At 43.6% G+C, this 16,601-nt stretch overlaps 2 protein-coding genes across 2 annotated transcripts in view; both read left to right on the top strand.

Annotated features, from left to right (window-relative positions):
• Positions 1-16,601, top strand: part of man1b1b (mannosidase, alpha, class 1B, member 1b) — a 182,198-nt gene that overhangs the window by 90,318 nt on the left and 75,279 nt on the right. The window lies entirely within an intron of this gene.
• Positions 1,349-16,601, top strand: part of whrnb (whirlin b) — a gene marked incomplete at both ends in the record, with an annotated part of 90,176 nt that continues 74,923 nt past the window's right edge. Inside the window, one exon of the mRNA XM_080738495.1 lies at positions 1,349-2,080. Within this exon, the coding sequence (XP_080594621.1) occupies positions 1,349-2,080 (732 nt within the window). The remainder of the gene's footprint in view (positions 2,081-16,601) is intronic.

Raw genomic sequence — 16,601 nt, 5'->3', positions numbered from 1 at the left:
AGTTTAGGCTAATACAAAAGTAGGCTACATGCCTTCAAAAGTGGCTACAAATTAGAAAGTGCATTTCGTTTTTTAATATCAATGCATTGCTGTATTGACAATTAGTTTTGCAAGGTTTTTGACAAAAAAAGAGATTTAACAATTCCAGTTTCCAATGTTAAAATCCCCCCTAGGGTTTAAGTGGTGAATTCATATACTTAACTTAAATGCATGTACTAAAAAGTACAGGTTACAATACTACAATAAATGTACTTAGTTACTGTTCACCACTGCACATGAACACGAACGATGGAATTTCAGCAAATCGGTTTTCTATTCCTGCATTTCCGATTACATCAGTTATAAGTGGTTGCCTAAAATAAACAGACGTGTGTGAGTGGTGTCAGTTCCTAAGCACACACACACACACACACACACACACACACACACACACACACACACACACACACACACACACACACACACACACACACACACACACACACACACACACACACACACAGGCCTACATGCACACTGTATGCTCTGTGGCTCTGACACGCACGCACGCACGCACACGCACGCACACACACAGAGGCAGACACCTGCGTCATTTCCTATACTGACGGCCCGAGCGCAGGAAAGTGAGCCGAGCGCACATTAGACCTGCCAGTGGAGACAATAAGATCTCCACCGTCACAGGGACGCAAGCTTCGCAATTATTGGAGTTACCCGGGTGGTCATCATCATAATACGGCAGGCAGGGAGACGCACGACGAGGCCGGCCGGGCATAGACTATATAGGTCCTACACCTCATGGTGGTCTGTAGCCTAGTTGTCAATAGGCAAACTGGGATTTCAGTGTATTTTCAGGATATTGGACACCTACTTCTTTGGGATCATTGCACGAAATAGTCGATACTACTCTACAACACAACACTGCAAACTTGCTTAAATTACTGGCGTATAAGCATAGTCAAGAAAGGGCAAGACCTCGGGCAATAGAAGAAAAAGAACACCTCACGGACTTGAAAGGGGGAAATGCTTTATGAGGCTCTATCCCACCGCGGTAACGTGAGCCGCCAGCCGCGAACCCCTCCATTACGCACATAGACTCGTTGTCACCTGTTGCGGTTCTGTTAGGCTATAGCTGCTGCATAGCGGTGCACCGACACCATTTCGGATGGAACTTTGAAATGCCACGATACCTCGACAGTGGTTATGTTATGTACAGTGTTTTTCCTTTCCAGTTCGCTCTGAAACTGGGGTCAGACTTATTAGACTCATAAGGAGCGAAGCCCTGCATGCCTGCCTGGTCGAGGAGCCAGCTCTCTGTATGATGCGGTGAGTCCCGTCGTGTTGTAGTACGATGAGCACGGATCTGGAGCGCGTTTCACTCAGCAGCACCACAGCAGCGGCGGCGAACTCGGGCGGCTCGGTGGGCGGCAGGGCGCTTTCGACCAACGTCCGTAAACTCCACAACTCCCTCAACCTGCTGATCAACGACTTCGAGCGGGAGCAGTTCATCCACTGCCTCAATGTGTACCACGCCAAGCGCAACGTCTTCGACCTGGTCCAGACTCTCCGAGTGATCCTCGACACGGCCAGCAAGCGACAACTGTTGCCCATGCTGCGCCTGGTGATCCCCCGCTCGGACCAGCTGCTGTTCGACCAGTACACGTCCGAGGGACTGTACCTGAAGACGGACAGCAGCGGCGAAGCAGAGGGCTTCGGGGAAACGGTGGATGTGAGTCGTGGTGGTGTCTCCGTTGCAGAAACGACACACTTTATCAGCCCGCAGCACCACCACCACCCGCCGCTACTCTTCCCAGAGGATTTCAGCACCGCGGCGGACGGGACAGTTCCCCTGGCGCCGCTCATGCCGTTTGGAGAGATGCGCCAGGTCACCCTGACGCGCAGCCGGAGCCACGAGGGTCTGGGCTTCAGCATCCGCGGAGGCTCGGAGCACGGCGTGGGCATCTACGTCTCCCTGGTGGAGCCCAGCTCCTCGGCGGAGCGGGAAGGGCTGAAGGTCGGCGACCAGATAGTGACGGTGAACGACATGCTGTTTGACACAGTCACACACATAGAGGCAGTCAAGGTACATACTTTAATAATACTCTCACTGTGTGTGTGTGTGTGTGTGTGTGTGTGTGTGTGTGTGTGTGTGTGTGTGTGTGTGTGTGTGTGTGTGTGTGTGTGTGTGTGTCTTAAATATGACATGACATGATATGACATATCTCCAGTCCAACAACCTCTGAAGAAAATCTGCCTGTGAGTGTGAGTCCATGAATCCAACTCTAAAGGACAACTCTGCACTAAATAAATATAAATATATTTTCCTACTTAAATATTGATCCCGAATGACTATCCATGGGGGGGTCTATTAGGCAGAAATGCCCCTGTTATGTGGTCCAGTTTCCCAAGCAGAACCCAGCAACCCTCATAGCATAGAGTGGGGCCCTTAAGCCTATATTGCTTTTACACTATTTGTTGCGATCAAAAGTGATTTCCTTTTTCATGAATGTTTTACTACTTTTCATTACAACCACATTACATGCCTTGGTTGTCCCACTATATATATATATATATATATATATTTATATATACATACATACATACACTGTATATATTCATATTTTAAAAGCACATCTCGATTATTTAATCTAAAAAGTATATAATAATCACTAAGAAAATAATCAATTGTTGCAGCCCCATCATGGAGCAACCATCCCTCCAGGCTATGCAATTAGCTTCAGAACAAGCTATGGACTGGAGCTAACAGCCAATCGCCGACATGCATGTTGGCCAGTAGCCAATTACAATGCTCCTGTCTCTCTGGCTTGAGGGATTTACTGGAACCAGACAGTTGCAGTCATGCAAGCCCAACTTTAGATTAACACCAGAAAATATTCATCTATATTACCGAGGAGCCCTCAGCACAGCGCACATCTCCACCAGGCATACATTAATAATAATGACAAGGAGTTATGCAGTTAAAATGTATACCTACAGCCACGAAAGAGCAGCACAGCATGTGATTACCAGCTATACATAGTTCTATTTTATTCTCATCTTCCCATGTTCCAACGCACAAGTAGGCCATACATGGCCATGAGTGCACGAGGTACAAGTTGGCACCTCGACAGAGTGCCGTCTTGTTCATGTCTGTGATTTCAAAACACACTGTATTATGCTATATTTATTTTGGTGCAAGCTTTGATGAGTCTGCGACTGTGTGATTGTGCGTCCCTTTGGTCTAGACACTCTTGTGGCTAAGATATTGGACTTTTGCGTCGGAGACCCGGGTTCAAATCCCTGGTGTTACAATGGTGCCTTGACCCGCTTTGGGTTTCCCCATGAGGAGGTCAAAAAGGTTGGTGAGTGTAGCAGAGTGACTCGCTGCCTCAGCCTGATGGCCTCAAAAGTCTATAGTATCTCCCCTGGTCCACAGGGATGTCCCTTTGGTCAGGGGGTTAAGATGTTAGACTCTCACGCGGGTACGAATCACAGGCGTTAACAGTCACACGTTTATAAATGTACATATTGGCGTTAATCTCTTGTGGGCTTGTACAGTGAATTTGCATGTTTGTGGTTGACTTGTTCCGGAAATTGGTTAACTAGGACAGTGGTTCTCAACCTTTTCAGGCCGCGACCCCCAAAATAATCATATTTTAACTGGTGACCCCCCACCCTGATGAGCACTGAGGGTTGAGGCATTACATTTTGTATAACACGGTTCTATTGTGAAAATAGCAGATCTACATGTTCACAATGCCTCGTGTTGCCAGGCGTTGTGAGCATGTAGATGGGTTATTTTCACTTTAGAAATGGTGCAGATATATCTGCCCCTTTCTAAAGTGACAATTTAAGGACTTTTTAACGTCTCTATGCACTTAAACCTTAGGTTGGTTTGTTTACTGTTAAGTGAGAAAACAGTGTTGCACATTAAGTTAATCATCTGGGGACCCCCCAAAATAATTTGGGGACCCCCCCCCCCCCCCCCCCCACAGGTTGAGAACCACTGAACTAGGAGGCCATAGTCTGAATGGACGATTACTTTGTGATGATTTAAAAACAGGCATACTAGAGCTATAATTGAGGTCCGGCCTGCTGTCAGCATGCTCAAGAAACAGATGCTCATTGGCCATTATGCAAGATTAGCTGCAGACAGACAGAGAGAAAGAGACACTCACAGACATACACATGGGTGAATGATTCACCCATGACAACACATGCAAACGCTTATAACCATGACAACATATTCCAACTCCCCCAAACTACGAGAGTCGTAATAACTGAAAATCAATTCTTTTCAGACAGCCTGTGACACACGTCTTGCCACAGAGTAGACAAAATAAGCGTACCTTTTCATATGTGGTTCTGCGGCATGAAACGACTTGCATTCTGGACAAATCTATGAAAACGAGCAGCTCCTGTTAGGGTCTTTTGTGAGTGCAAAACGACAGCGGCTTTGCAACCGTATATCGTCACTGTCGGGCAGAAACCTCGTATCTCCAAGTTTCAAATGTGTACATTCTTTCGCAAAGTGAAGCACTGCTTCATCACACAAGGCCGTCGCACAAAAGTAGTGAAAACAGCCGATCTACAAGCACACAACGCCTCGCACCGCGAGGCGTTGTGTGCTTGCAGATCGGCTGTTTTCACTCATTTAAATCATTTAAAAAATGATAAATACAAAACAAACGGTTTTGGACATATAAGGTTTCCACCCGACAACGACGATATATTGAACAGCGCTGTGTGTTGAATCTGTGGCCCTCTTTGGCATGTTATGTAAGATCGATACAGCGTGGAGTGGAATCCCGGAGGGGAGGGGTGCAGGCACCGTGAAGAGGAGAGGACAGACGGTGGAATGGAGAGCTCACAGGTGCAAGTTGAAACACAAACAGTCTCCAGGCAGGAGGATGAATATGTTCCTCACACACCTTGCCACAATGTTCAGAGGATGACTGCAAGAGTGGCGTGTAGGCGTGTAACGATACATTTTAACGGCGATACGATACGCATCACAATACATGGTTAACGATACGATACATGGACGATATTGGTTCATTCATGGCGATACGATTCGATTCAATGATTTAAAATCGATATAGTAACTATTTAGTAAAGAAATGAAATCTGTGTAAAACGTGTCAAAAAATCTATTATTGTGGAAGTAAACACTGTGATTATATAGCAAATACATGGACATTATATTTCAACACATATGGACAAACCCACCTTGACATGAACACAGAGATTACACACATTTATTGATAGACCAAGAGTAGCTATATGGCATGGAAAGGTAATTAGACCCCTCTTTTTCATTTTCCCTCTTAAAATTGTCATATTACAAGGCACAGATACTTAGTTTCCATACAATCAATTATTTGCATTGCAAAACGATTCGATACCGATTACCGCATTTTAAAACGATACGATACGATACAAAGCCAAAACGGACCGATATTTTGCTTTTGCAAACGATAGAGTACAGTATTTTCTGGACTATAAGGCGCACCTGACTATAAGGCGAACTGTCAATGAATGGTCTATTTTCAAACTGTTTTCATATATAAGGCGCACCTGACTATAAGGCACACATAATAGACGCTACCATTGCGTTATGCATCCAACAGATGGAGCTGTGCTAAAGGGAATGTTAATGTCAATGAATGATCCATATATAAGGCGCACTGGACTATAAGGCGCACTGTCGTTTTTGGAGAAAATTAAAGGCTTTTAAGTGCGCCTTATAGTACGGAAAATACGGTACATCATTGCAAATTAAAACCGATTTTTTGATTCAGTTACTATATCGTTACACCCCTAGTGGTGTGTTTTCCTCTAGTCACAGTCAGCATCTATTTTATTTGTATTTGCAATGGCGGTCCACAGATGTTTGCACATTATACGTGCGTGCGTGCGTGCGTGCGTGCGTGCGTGCGTGCGTGCGTGCGTATACAGTATATATCGTGCATGTGTACATTATGTGTATACTATATATATATATATATATATACATATATATATATATATTCATCTTTCTTTTCTTGCAATCTCTTCCTAAGTGAGTCAGTCTCTAATACACTCTGCCTGCAGAAATTTCCACACAGAAACAAGACCTTTCAGGGTGGCTGAATGGCACAGACCTTGGGTGCTATCCAATTTAAGAGCAAGTAAAGAGGCTTTTTCACCTGTCAAGACAGACCCTTGTTGAGAAAGGCAATTTGGGGGGGACTAAGGTTAGCCTAACACCTAATGTATACTCTGTAATTTGAGAGTGTCACTTGCTGAAAAGAAGTTATTCGTTATTTTTAGTAAGCGACAGCATAAATTAAGCTTAATATTTTGCAAGCTGTAGGTTAGGGCTGTCACGATATGACATTTTACATGACGATTAATTGTCACTCAAATAATTGGCGATTAACGATTTCATTGTGTATTTGTCGTTGATAATTACATTTCTGTTTGGCTTTTAGGCTTTGAAGTTGCATATGTTAGATATGACACATAATCTAAATATACAAATACATTACTGACATATTTGACAACTCACTACTTAAAAAATAACATTGATATATGCGACGCGTTGTGAGCTTGTAGATCTGCTATTTCCACTATTTCTGACATTTTTCCAACATTCACGATTATGACGATTATGACAAAATAATTGCGATAATGTCAAATAATCACGATTAGACGATTATGTAATAATTGTGACAGCCCTACTGTAGGTCTATTGGTTTTGTCAGCGAAACCATAGTACCAGGCCACTGCCAGGCCACTCTTGAAAAAAACTAAACGCAATGAAATACAAATCAATAAAGATTATTTATTTATTTCAAATAAACCCTTGAGATGCACCATCTCCTTTTGAGTCCTCAGGCACTAAATATGGAAGATAACGAGCATTATTATTATGCATAGAATTATGCATAGAACAGGCTGTGTCTGGCTCATTGTGTTTAGATAAGTGCTTGTTCCAATGTTCAACAAACTAACTCTTACAGACTGTGCAGACAGACATGTTTGCTACAATGTCGTCTCAAGGACAGTTGGATTACATTCAACGAATGCTAGAGTGCTGATATTCACTTGAGCCGAATGGCTCAGGTGAATATCAGCGCTCTAGTATTTGCATATTCAATAGCTCAATCTTTTTCATAAATTAACCATATAAATATGACTTATTTAAACTTTGTTATATGACGAAAATCTAATTGATTTTTAGAACATTTGGACAGTTTCAATTGTTTTTCAAAATCTCTGCCTAATAGCATGTCCGAACTCGGACACCAGGTTGAAAGTGGCTAGTAAGTGTAGATTTTGTATTTTATTTTAGTACATTCAAAAGATCTGCTATGTTTTCATTTGATGAATTCCAAACAATGACATTTACCAGGGGGTGGTATATTTAGTGTGTTGTAAATGAACCCATAATGTAGCTGTTCCACTTCTTGCACTGTAGTGATTTCCCAGCAGAGTTCAAGGCTCTCAATCCTATCTATGTACTAGTCCATGATAGGGCTGTTAAACCACTCAACCACCTATTGATGACATGAGGGATGTATGGGCATAAAATGGATTCTGTTAGTGTGGTCCCTTGTCTTGACATCACAGTGAAGTCAGAGTGTGATGTCAGAGCAGCAAACCCATTTTGTTAGAGTGGTTCCCCTGACACTCAGTGATGTCACCTGTGATGTCACAGTGATGTGTCAGGGGAACCAGAGTGTCAGGCGTGACAGAGATACAGACAAGATGTGCCGGTTTTCATAGTTACTGCGACCTACGTTCGCAATAAATATATATAATGTGTATGTACATCTTGAAAATAGCAGAGCACAGCTCAGGTGTGCAGAACTTGTTGTTTCTTTTGAGCGATTTCTGGGGACATTTATTTTCACCTATAGTCACATGGCCGAAATAGGGCGGTCAGGTTGAAAGTGGTTAAATAAATAGGGTGTGTTAAGGCTAATTAAGTCATCCTGTATGAAGTAGGCTAATGGCCCCAAAGCAGAGCTGTTTATACCAGCAAGGTTAGCTCGTTTGTGATCCACGAGGGGCCTCGTTTGTAATAATCTCAATTTATGTCATATAGCTATTTAAGACTGTAATGGATGTAATGGGTACCTATTTGTAATTCCTTTGGAGCAGAGGTTTCTGTAACAGTTTCAGCTTTTTGAGATGCTGGCAAAGTGCAACATGACACCGTGGCATGAAAACTTAACATTTCCCATATATTAGACCAACTTTCTTAAATCATTTATATTTTAATATTTGTAAGTAAAACAAGTAAAACATTTAGAGCAAAGGATGAGTTTAACATCACATGTTACAGCACAGGTTACAACACACACACACACACACACACACACACACACACACACACACACACACACACACACACACACACACACACACACACACACACACACACACACACACTTACTTTAGCGCAGAGAGTTTGGCTGCAGTGAAGAATTAGACCTCCCAGTCTGGTGAATAGCTAATCTCTCTCTATTCATTCATGAGGAAGTGCATCAGCTAGGATCCTGCTGAAATCCCAAGGCTCAGGAACAGAACCAATAGACCTCTGAACATAACTGATAACTTTTTCCCTTTTCTTTTAACTACCTAATACCTGAGGCTGATTCTAAAAAAATCAGTTTCTGACAAACTTATGTTGCTACAGTGGTGCTCAAACCTTTTCATGTCAAGGACCCGGTACATGTATTTGGCCATGCACCGCATCTCAAAATATTGTGGGTCCATAGAAGCAAAGATTTGAGTTACAAATGTTTGATTTAAAATATATATTTTGAAAGATTTTGACAATTTTCACTATTTTGAGTTTGGATATCTGCTAATATCCAAAGTACAAAATATGGTTAAAGTGGCTAAAATGATGGTGACGCTATATAAACTACTTTTTCTGGGGACCCCCTGGAACTACCCCGCACACCCCAAGGACCCCTGGGGGTCCCCTGACTCCACTTTGCAGAACCAATGTACTCAATCTAAAATGATGCAGATGCTTTCCCGGTTTTAATGGGCTAATTTACATAAAGTAATGATTAAAAAACCCGTAAACAGAGAGCTTTGAGAACAAGGGGGTTGGAAGTAAACAGTGGTGTTTGTTTTCCTCTACCTCATTATCAGCGGGGGATTTCATTAACAAATAAATGAACAGGGAAGCCATACTACAATACATTTGAAACAGTCTACTGGGCTCATTCCAACACCTCATTATGGTAACAACAAATGGACAGTTCTAAAAGGCTGCCATGGGCTCGGTCAGTCCATGTGCTGGCTTAATTTAGCATTGGATTAAAATGTACTACTACTGCCAGTGGTAGAAAAAGTACTCACATTGTCTTACTTTCTGTAAGTAAAAGTATCAATAATGCCATGTAGAAATACTCTATTACAAGTTGAAGTCCCGAATTCAAAATGTACTTAAAGTACCAAAAGTAAAAGTACTCTTTTTGCAGAATTTCAAGTTTTCAAATGTATAAAAACCTTTTGAAAATAGCAGATCTGCATTGTGCTTGAGTGGTTAAGCTGGAGTGGTTAATGTATGTTTTCTAATAATAATCAAAATCTACAAAGTAACCGTCAGGTCGCAAACACAAACTTTAGAAGGCAATGGTAGCCAATCAGGAGGGAATATGGGAAATGAGACAGATCCATGTTGATGACATGACTTTAGAAATACTGTGTACTACTTTGCATGATTTTAGGGCCAAATCTATATAATATATAATAGGAGCAGTGACCAAAACTGTGTTTTTGCAAAAATCTGCCTGATGGTGGCGCTAGATGGGACAGATGCATGTTGATGACATGACTATAGAGATACTGTGTACCGCTTTGCGTGATTCTAGGGGAAATCTGTAGGAGCAGTGTCCAAAAATGTGTTTGAAAAAATGGGCCTGATTGTGGCCGTAAAAGGGACAGATCCATGTTGATCACATGAGTTTAGACATACTGTGTACCGCTTTGCGTGATTTTAGGGCAAAATCTGTAGGAGCAGTGTCCAAAAATGTGTTTTGCAAGAATCGGCCTCATGGTGGCGCTAGAAGAGGGCCATGTGAGAAATTAGGGTTGTGGTTTGGCAGCCAAGGAGTGTGTGTGCAAAGTTTGGCATGGATAGGGGCAACGGTGGTGGAGATATGAGTAGGGCAAAAGTGTGACGTAACGTGATGTACAGACTGACGGACTGACAGCTGGTGGAGGTTTTTCAAAAGTAACTGCGACCTGGCGGTCGCAACTGAAGTTGTCAAATACTTGTAGTGGAGTAAAAGTTCAATAGTAAGTGGAGTAGAAATAAAGGTACTGAAAATGGGAAATGCTCAAGTAAAGTACAAATACCTCTAAATTGTACTTAAGTACTTGAGTAAATGTACTTACAGTACAGTTACTTTACACAACTGACAACAGCAGGACAGCCGAGGTGTCGCTAAAAAGACGTCTTACACATTTGTGACTTTAACTAAGATGACATTTTCACACTGCTTTTAGCTTTTAGTTTAGTTTGAGTACACTCTAATAACCTTGACTACTTTAGGGCCACTTTTAATACTCTGACGAGAGAATAGGATTAGGATGGGGAACGGGGGGGACGAAGGTGTTTATTGTGAGATCGATAACGCTACCTAACTATCACAGACTCCAGAGATCATGGCTCACTTCATCAGTATGCTTTGCCCTGATCGTACAATCAAAATCCCCTCTTAAGACACCAATGTTCCTTCAAGGTGTCATTGTAGATGTGCAGCTCTTTAAACTATTGTCCCATGTTGCCTGACTTGCCTCCATCCCTAAGAGGAATAGTTTGAAAACACTATTTCATTTTCAGCCACCACAGATTAGGAATTGCTATAAAAATGGTTTTCAACTCTTGTGCACTGTACACACGACTTGTTTTGTTTTTGGGCGATGCCTACCGCTCAAAAACAAATCTACCGCTCAAAAACAAATTGACCGAGTGTGTATGTCTGTCCGTATGAGTACGGCCTCGACAGCTACCATACCGCTGCGTGCCCTACCTTGAAGTGGCGCTAATTGACTCCCACTGAGTTGGATTATTGACCTCGCAATGAAGTGATAATGTAGTTTGTTAATTTTATCCTGATTGAATTGTCTGCAGTACAGAATACATAAAGTACCACCATAGATGTCAGGAAACTGATACCCTTCTTTTGAGATTTGACAGCCTTATATCACTCATAGATAGGGCTGTCACGATTATGACATTTTACATGACGATTAATTGTCACTCAAATGAATTGCGATTAACGATTTAATTGTGTTTTTGTCGTTGACAATTACATTTCTGTCTGGCTTTTAGGCTTTGAAGTTGCACATGGTAGATATGACACATAACCTAAATATACAAAGAAATTACTGACATATTTGATAACTTTATACTTAAAAAAGAACATTGATAGTGGAAATAGCGACGCGTTGTGAGCTTGTAGATCTGCTATTTCCAAAATGTTTTACTCTAAATAATTATTATGTCAAATAATTAAGATTAGATGATTATGTCATAATTGTGACAGCCCTACTCATAGAGTAAGTCGCTCTGCTGTACGTCTGGCTATAACCAAGCCCCCAGAACCACGGTAGAGCATTGAAGCAGCCATTAGCCTAGTGGTCAAACCTGGAACTGCAGTTAAACCGAGTTAAACACTACTGCGCGTGCGTATGCTAACTGCTAAGGCTAATGTTTACCCTAGTGCGCCTGCTCAGTGCCTCGGCCAATTACATTTTGGTCTCTAAGTCTGGCCAACCAATCAGCGTGCAATATATAGATACTTCCGGCAGTCTTCCGGGTGCTTCAAACGCCACTGAGCAACTTACATTGAAATGATAGCTGGGGGCGGGGCTGGTCTGCTCTCTATTATATACTCTATGGCTATAACCCAGAGTTGTTGTTATTGTGACTGGCCTGGATAGAAGCTGTATTGGATAGAAGCCGTCACTCTGATTCTATGATCGACCTTGTCAAAAGCCTTCACTGAGCTGCCATTCTCTATCCTCTACCTTGTCACAACCCTTTCAACTTTGAAACCCCTTTTTTTGCGATCGCAGTCTTGCTCTCTCTCTCTCTCCCCCCCACACTTACTAAATTTTTCCCTTTCTCTGCCTCACTCACTATCACTCACTCACTCACTCACTCACTCACTCACTCACTCACTCACTCACTCACTCACTCACTCACTCAGTCTCTTTCCCTCTTTGCATTTTCCTTATCTCTCCTCATGCCTATCACCTCTCCCTCTGTCAACGCACTCTCCGCTCTCTTTCTATCTGCCTTCTAGTCCCCTGTGTCAATCCTCTCTCTCTCTCCCTCTCTCACAGTCAACCCGCTGTCCTTTGTATTTGTTTCTATCTGTGCCCTTGCTCTCCCACTCTCACTCTCACTCCACCCTCCCTCGTTCCCCGGGGGACAGACAGTTGTGTGCCTCTCATCCAGAAACTCCTGACAGAATCTAAACCCGGAGTCTCTCTCAGCGGAGGAGATGCGTATCATCGTGAATCCTCATGCAGCAGCACCACATCAAGACAGAATGGGTGTGTGCTGTGTGGAATATTGGAATATATTCTCTGCATGTTTGCTCTGAGGGGGGAGTATTGATCTGCCGCGATATTTTGTGTGTGTGTGTGTGTGTGTGTGTGTGTGTGTGTGTGTGTGTGTGTGTGTGTGTGTGTGTGTGTGTGTGTGTGTGTGTGTGTGTGTGTGTGTGTGTGTGTGTGTGTGTGTGTGTGTGTGTGTGTGTGTGTGTGTGTGTGTGTGTGTGTGTGTGTGTGTCCACAAGTATAGTAGATTTGGAGAAACGGACGTTGTGGGGACCAAATAGTAGGTCCCCACAACGGTTAGGGGTTAGGTTGAGGGATAGAGGTTAGGGTAAGGCCACAGGAAATGAATGGAAGTCTATGTAATGTCCCCACAAGCTATGAAAACTAAGTGTGTGTGTGTGTGTGTGTGTGTGTGTGTCTCCATATCTTTGTGTGTGTGTGTGTGTGTGTGTGTGTGTGTGTGCCTGTCTGTATGTCTCCATATCTTTGTGTGTGTCTGTTTCCATATCTTTGTGTGTCTGTCTGTCTGTCTGTGTGTGTGTGTGTGTGTGTGTGTCTCTCCATATCTTTGTGAATGTGTGTGTGTGTGTGTGTGTGTTTGCGCGCGTGAGTGCGCACTCATACGCGCCTGTGTGCATGACTGCATGCGTGACTGTAGTCCCTGCGTGCGTGCGTGTCTCTGCATTTCTTTCTCTCTGTGTGTGGTTGTGTGTATCTGTGTGTGTGTGGTTGTGTGTATCAGTGTGTGTGGTTGTGTGTATCAGTGTGTCCCTTGAAGCAGCAAGTTTAATAATGAGTTTACCAAGCATCCTGCATAAACTGGTGAATTCCTCTACCTCAACACCTGCTACTTGATTACATCGGTAAATAACTTTTTCATCCACGGCACGTTGAATTACATTGTTAATTTTTAGGCTCTTACATCATATTGCAACACATTCTCACCCCCAAGGTGACAGATACCTGACGCCCTGTCAAGTACCCTACTGCGTGCTAGGGGATGCAACGGCTATGCCTACTGCTTCAAGTAGGGGACGCTTCGGGTATGCCCAGTGGTCAAAAAAAAAAAAAGGCATTCCCCTTGTGGGATTCGAAACCACTATGTAGGGTTTACCAGCCACCCGGCGCTCCCGACCACGCCACTATCGACGACGGAGCCGTGTCGCCTGAGCCGCCAATGAGCCCCGGGAGTCGCCGCTGTGCAAGCGGCAGCGAGCGAGTTGCCGCGACGATCGGTGTGAACGGCGGATCAGCCGACTCAGCGGCGTTACCAAGTTATGTGCCGTTATGGACAGAATAGTACATTTTGACCAGGGGACTGCTTCTGTGTCTTAATGCGGCTCAAAGGGACTTTACCGCGGCAGTGTCCACATTGCGTTGTTATCCACGTTGTCAAAGACAACAACACAAAAAAGGGGGTTTGATCAGCCAGGTTTCGCTAGCTCAGTCGGTAGGGCAGCATGGCTACGATAGTAGCCATAAATTATAACTTCCAGTAGAGGGTGCTAATATGCGGAGGTTACGTCTCTCCTGGAGTTATAAGCCAGAGTCATATGGCTCTCGCTGGATGAGCCCCAACGTCCATACTACGCTCAAAACATGTACATATCAATAAGTTGCTCACCGATCCGTCGAAACAGCGTTATATCTACCGGATCGCCCACTCGTTGGCATGTGTTAGTCCATATGTTTCTAATAAATTAATGTTTACTAAAACTTCTTTGAGTCTCATCGCTTTCCTTGTTTTTGAACTGCTTGGGTAAAATGGCCGAACATATCACGCGAGATGAGTAAAAGCCTGGCTACGCGAGGCTACATATCACGTGACGTTGATCGCCGTTGCGATTTGCTCATACTAGGACATGACGTTTTTGTATGCGGAAGTATTCCAACGTTCTGTAGTTCTGAAGCGCTCTGTATGCGGAAACATTCCGACGAGGAAACGCGAGTCTCAGAGAAGTTTTAGTAAACATTAATTTATTAGAAACATATGGACTAACACATGCCAACGAGTGGGCGATCCGGTAGATATAACGCTGTTTCGACGGATCGGTGAGCAACTTATTGATATGTACATGTTTTGAGCGTAGTATGGACGTTGGGGCTCATCCAGCGAGAGCTATATGACTCTGGCTTATAACTCCAGGAGAGACAAAACGTCCGAATATTAGCGCCCCCTCCTGGAAGTTATAATTTATGGCTAGCTACGATAGCTAATGGTAGATACATATTCGAGTAAGCATGTGTCGGCGCATGCGCACTAAGACACTCCCTCCGCGTCTGCGCGGATGACGCGGAAAGCATCCCAGTGCGTCTGCATGGATGACGCCAAAAGCGAGTCCGAAGCGCGTCAGAGGGGTGAAGCAGGGGGGGTGAGAACGGGCTGCATTTTACATGACGTAAATTAGGGATGGCCAAATGGAGATTTTTTCATAACCGATAACCGTCAGGCCTTATCAGTTAATTAACCGTTAACCGTTAAGGAAATGTGTTCAAAAATGCGCTATTTTAGCGATTTAAAAAAGGAAAATAGGCCTACACACGTTTTTCCCCATAATAAAGTGCTATATTTACACATTAAAAACAATAAAACTGGGAGAAACAAGAATACAAATGTTTTCTAAAAGAAATGTGTTTTTGCAAAGAAACGGTGGGATTGAAATGATCAGTCTGTAATGTGATGCGCTGTCACCAGGCACGTGCGCACATACAGCAAAAGGGGCTTGAGCCCTTAACTTTTATCCGTCTGAAAAGGCCCTTTTAGAAATGTCAGCCCATGCCTCTCTAAAATTCTGTGCACTCCCTGGCTGACGGCTGTCGCCTAACAAAACAGCAGCAGCAGCGAGAGACGCTCGCATGTAGCCGCATGTAGAGCAATAACTTGCAATCGTATGACTTTTGGAATGGTTGAATCGGCTAAACGTGATGTCCATTTCATTCATTTTCTTCTCTCTCGCCCGTGTTTTGTGTGTGCTGATGCAGCGATCATTGAATTTGCGACTCTGAGCTTTGTTATTTTCGCATAGCCTACTATAGTGGCGTTTCCATAAAGCCACTTTTTGCGCATTAACGGCTTAGTCGCAAAATGTTTTTATGGAAACACTTCAAAATGCGAATAAACTTTCATTATCCGCAAAAAAGATTATCCGCTTGGAGGAGGAGGATTTTGAGGCTTAATCGAATAAACTAAATGCGCAAAAGTGAATGGAAACGGGTCAGACAATACATTCGAATAAAGTATGACGTTCGTCCATTTCCCCTGCCGCTTTTAGCCCACAAAACAAACCTGTTGTTTGTTACACACGGAGTGACACGGACCATGTGTAAATTCCTCCCGTTTTCACCTCAAGCCATCGGTGGCGAGCGAACCCTTCCTCATCATCCCACGGTGTTGCGTGCCTGCCCTGAAGTGCCCAATCTACAAGCTCACAGGCACAGCAGCTCGCATCCACGTCTCCGCGCCGCGTTGTGAGATTCCAGATCGGCCACCTGACCTTCCAGAGGACGCTGAAACTTCCACTGTGCATAGTGTGCAGCGACGCGACCGCGGTTTTCCCGGTGAACCGGTAGCTTTATGTATTGAGAGGAACTCTTGCCAATTTCGTAAGAGACTCGTCGCCAATTGTAATATATTTAAAAGTTATTTGGGGCCATGATGACGACTGATAATCCCTTCTTCCCACTACTAGACAGCGACCGAGTGACAGCAGTCAGACGTGCAGACGGTGCAGTGCTCAGGTTCGGTCTGAAAAAAATCAGCCCGATCAACTCTTGCGACGTCGCTAATTCGAATGACACCCGCAAATGGAAACATGCTAAATTCGCTTTGTCTTAATGCGTATTTCTGATAATTCACTTCCCTAATTCGATTAAGTTTATGGAAACGCCACTTATGTAACCAAGACGACTTTAGCGTTCCTCACGTCATCAATCAACATGTAACATTAGAAAGTTGTGTTTTAACTCTTAAACGGGATTCAATGTGATGACGGGGGTCTGTTTTGTAAAATCCAATCGACGAGGGA

Source organism: Nannobrachium achirus (genome assembly GCF_963921795.1).
Source record: "Nannobrachium achirus genome assembly, chromosome: 12".
Classification (NCBI taxonomy): Eukaryota; Metazoa; Chordata; class Actinopteri; order Myctophiformes; family Myctophidae; genus Nannobrachium; species Nannobrachium achirus.
This window is presented reverse-complemented; position numbering and strand designations above follow the sequence as displayed.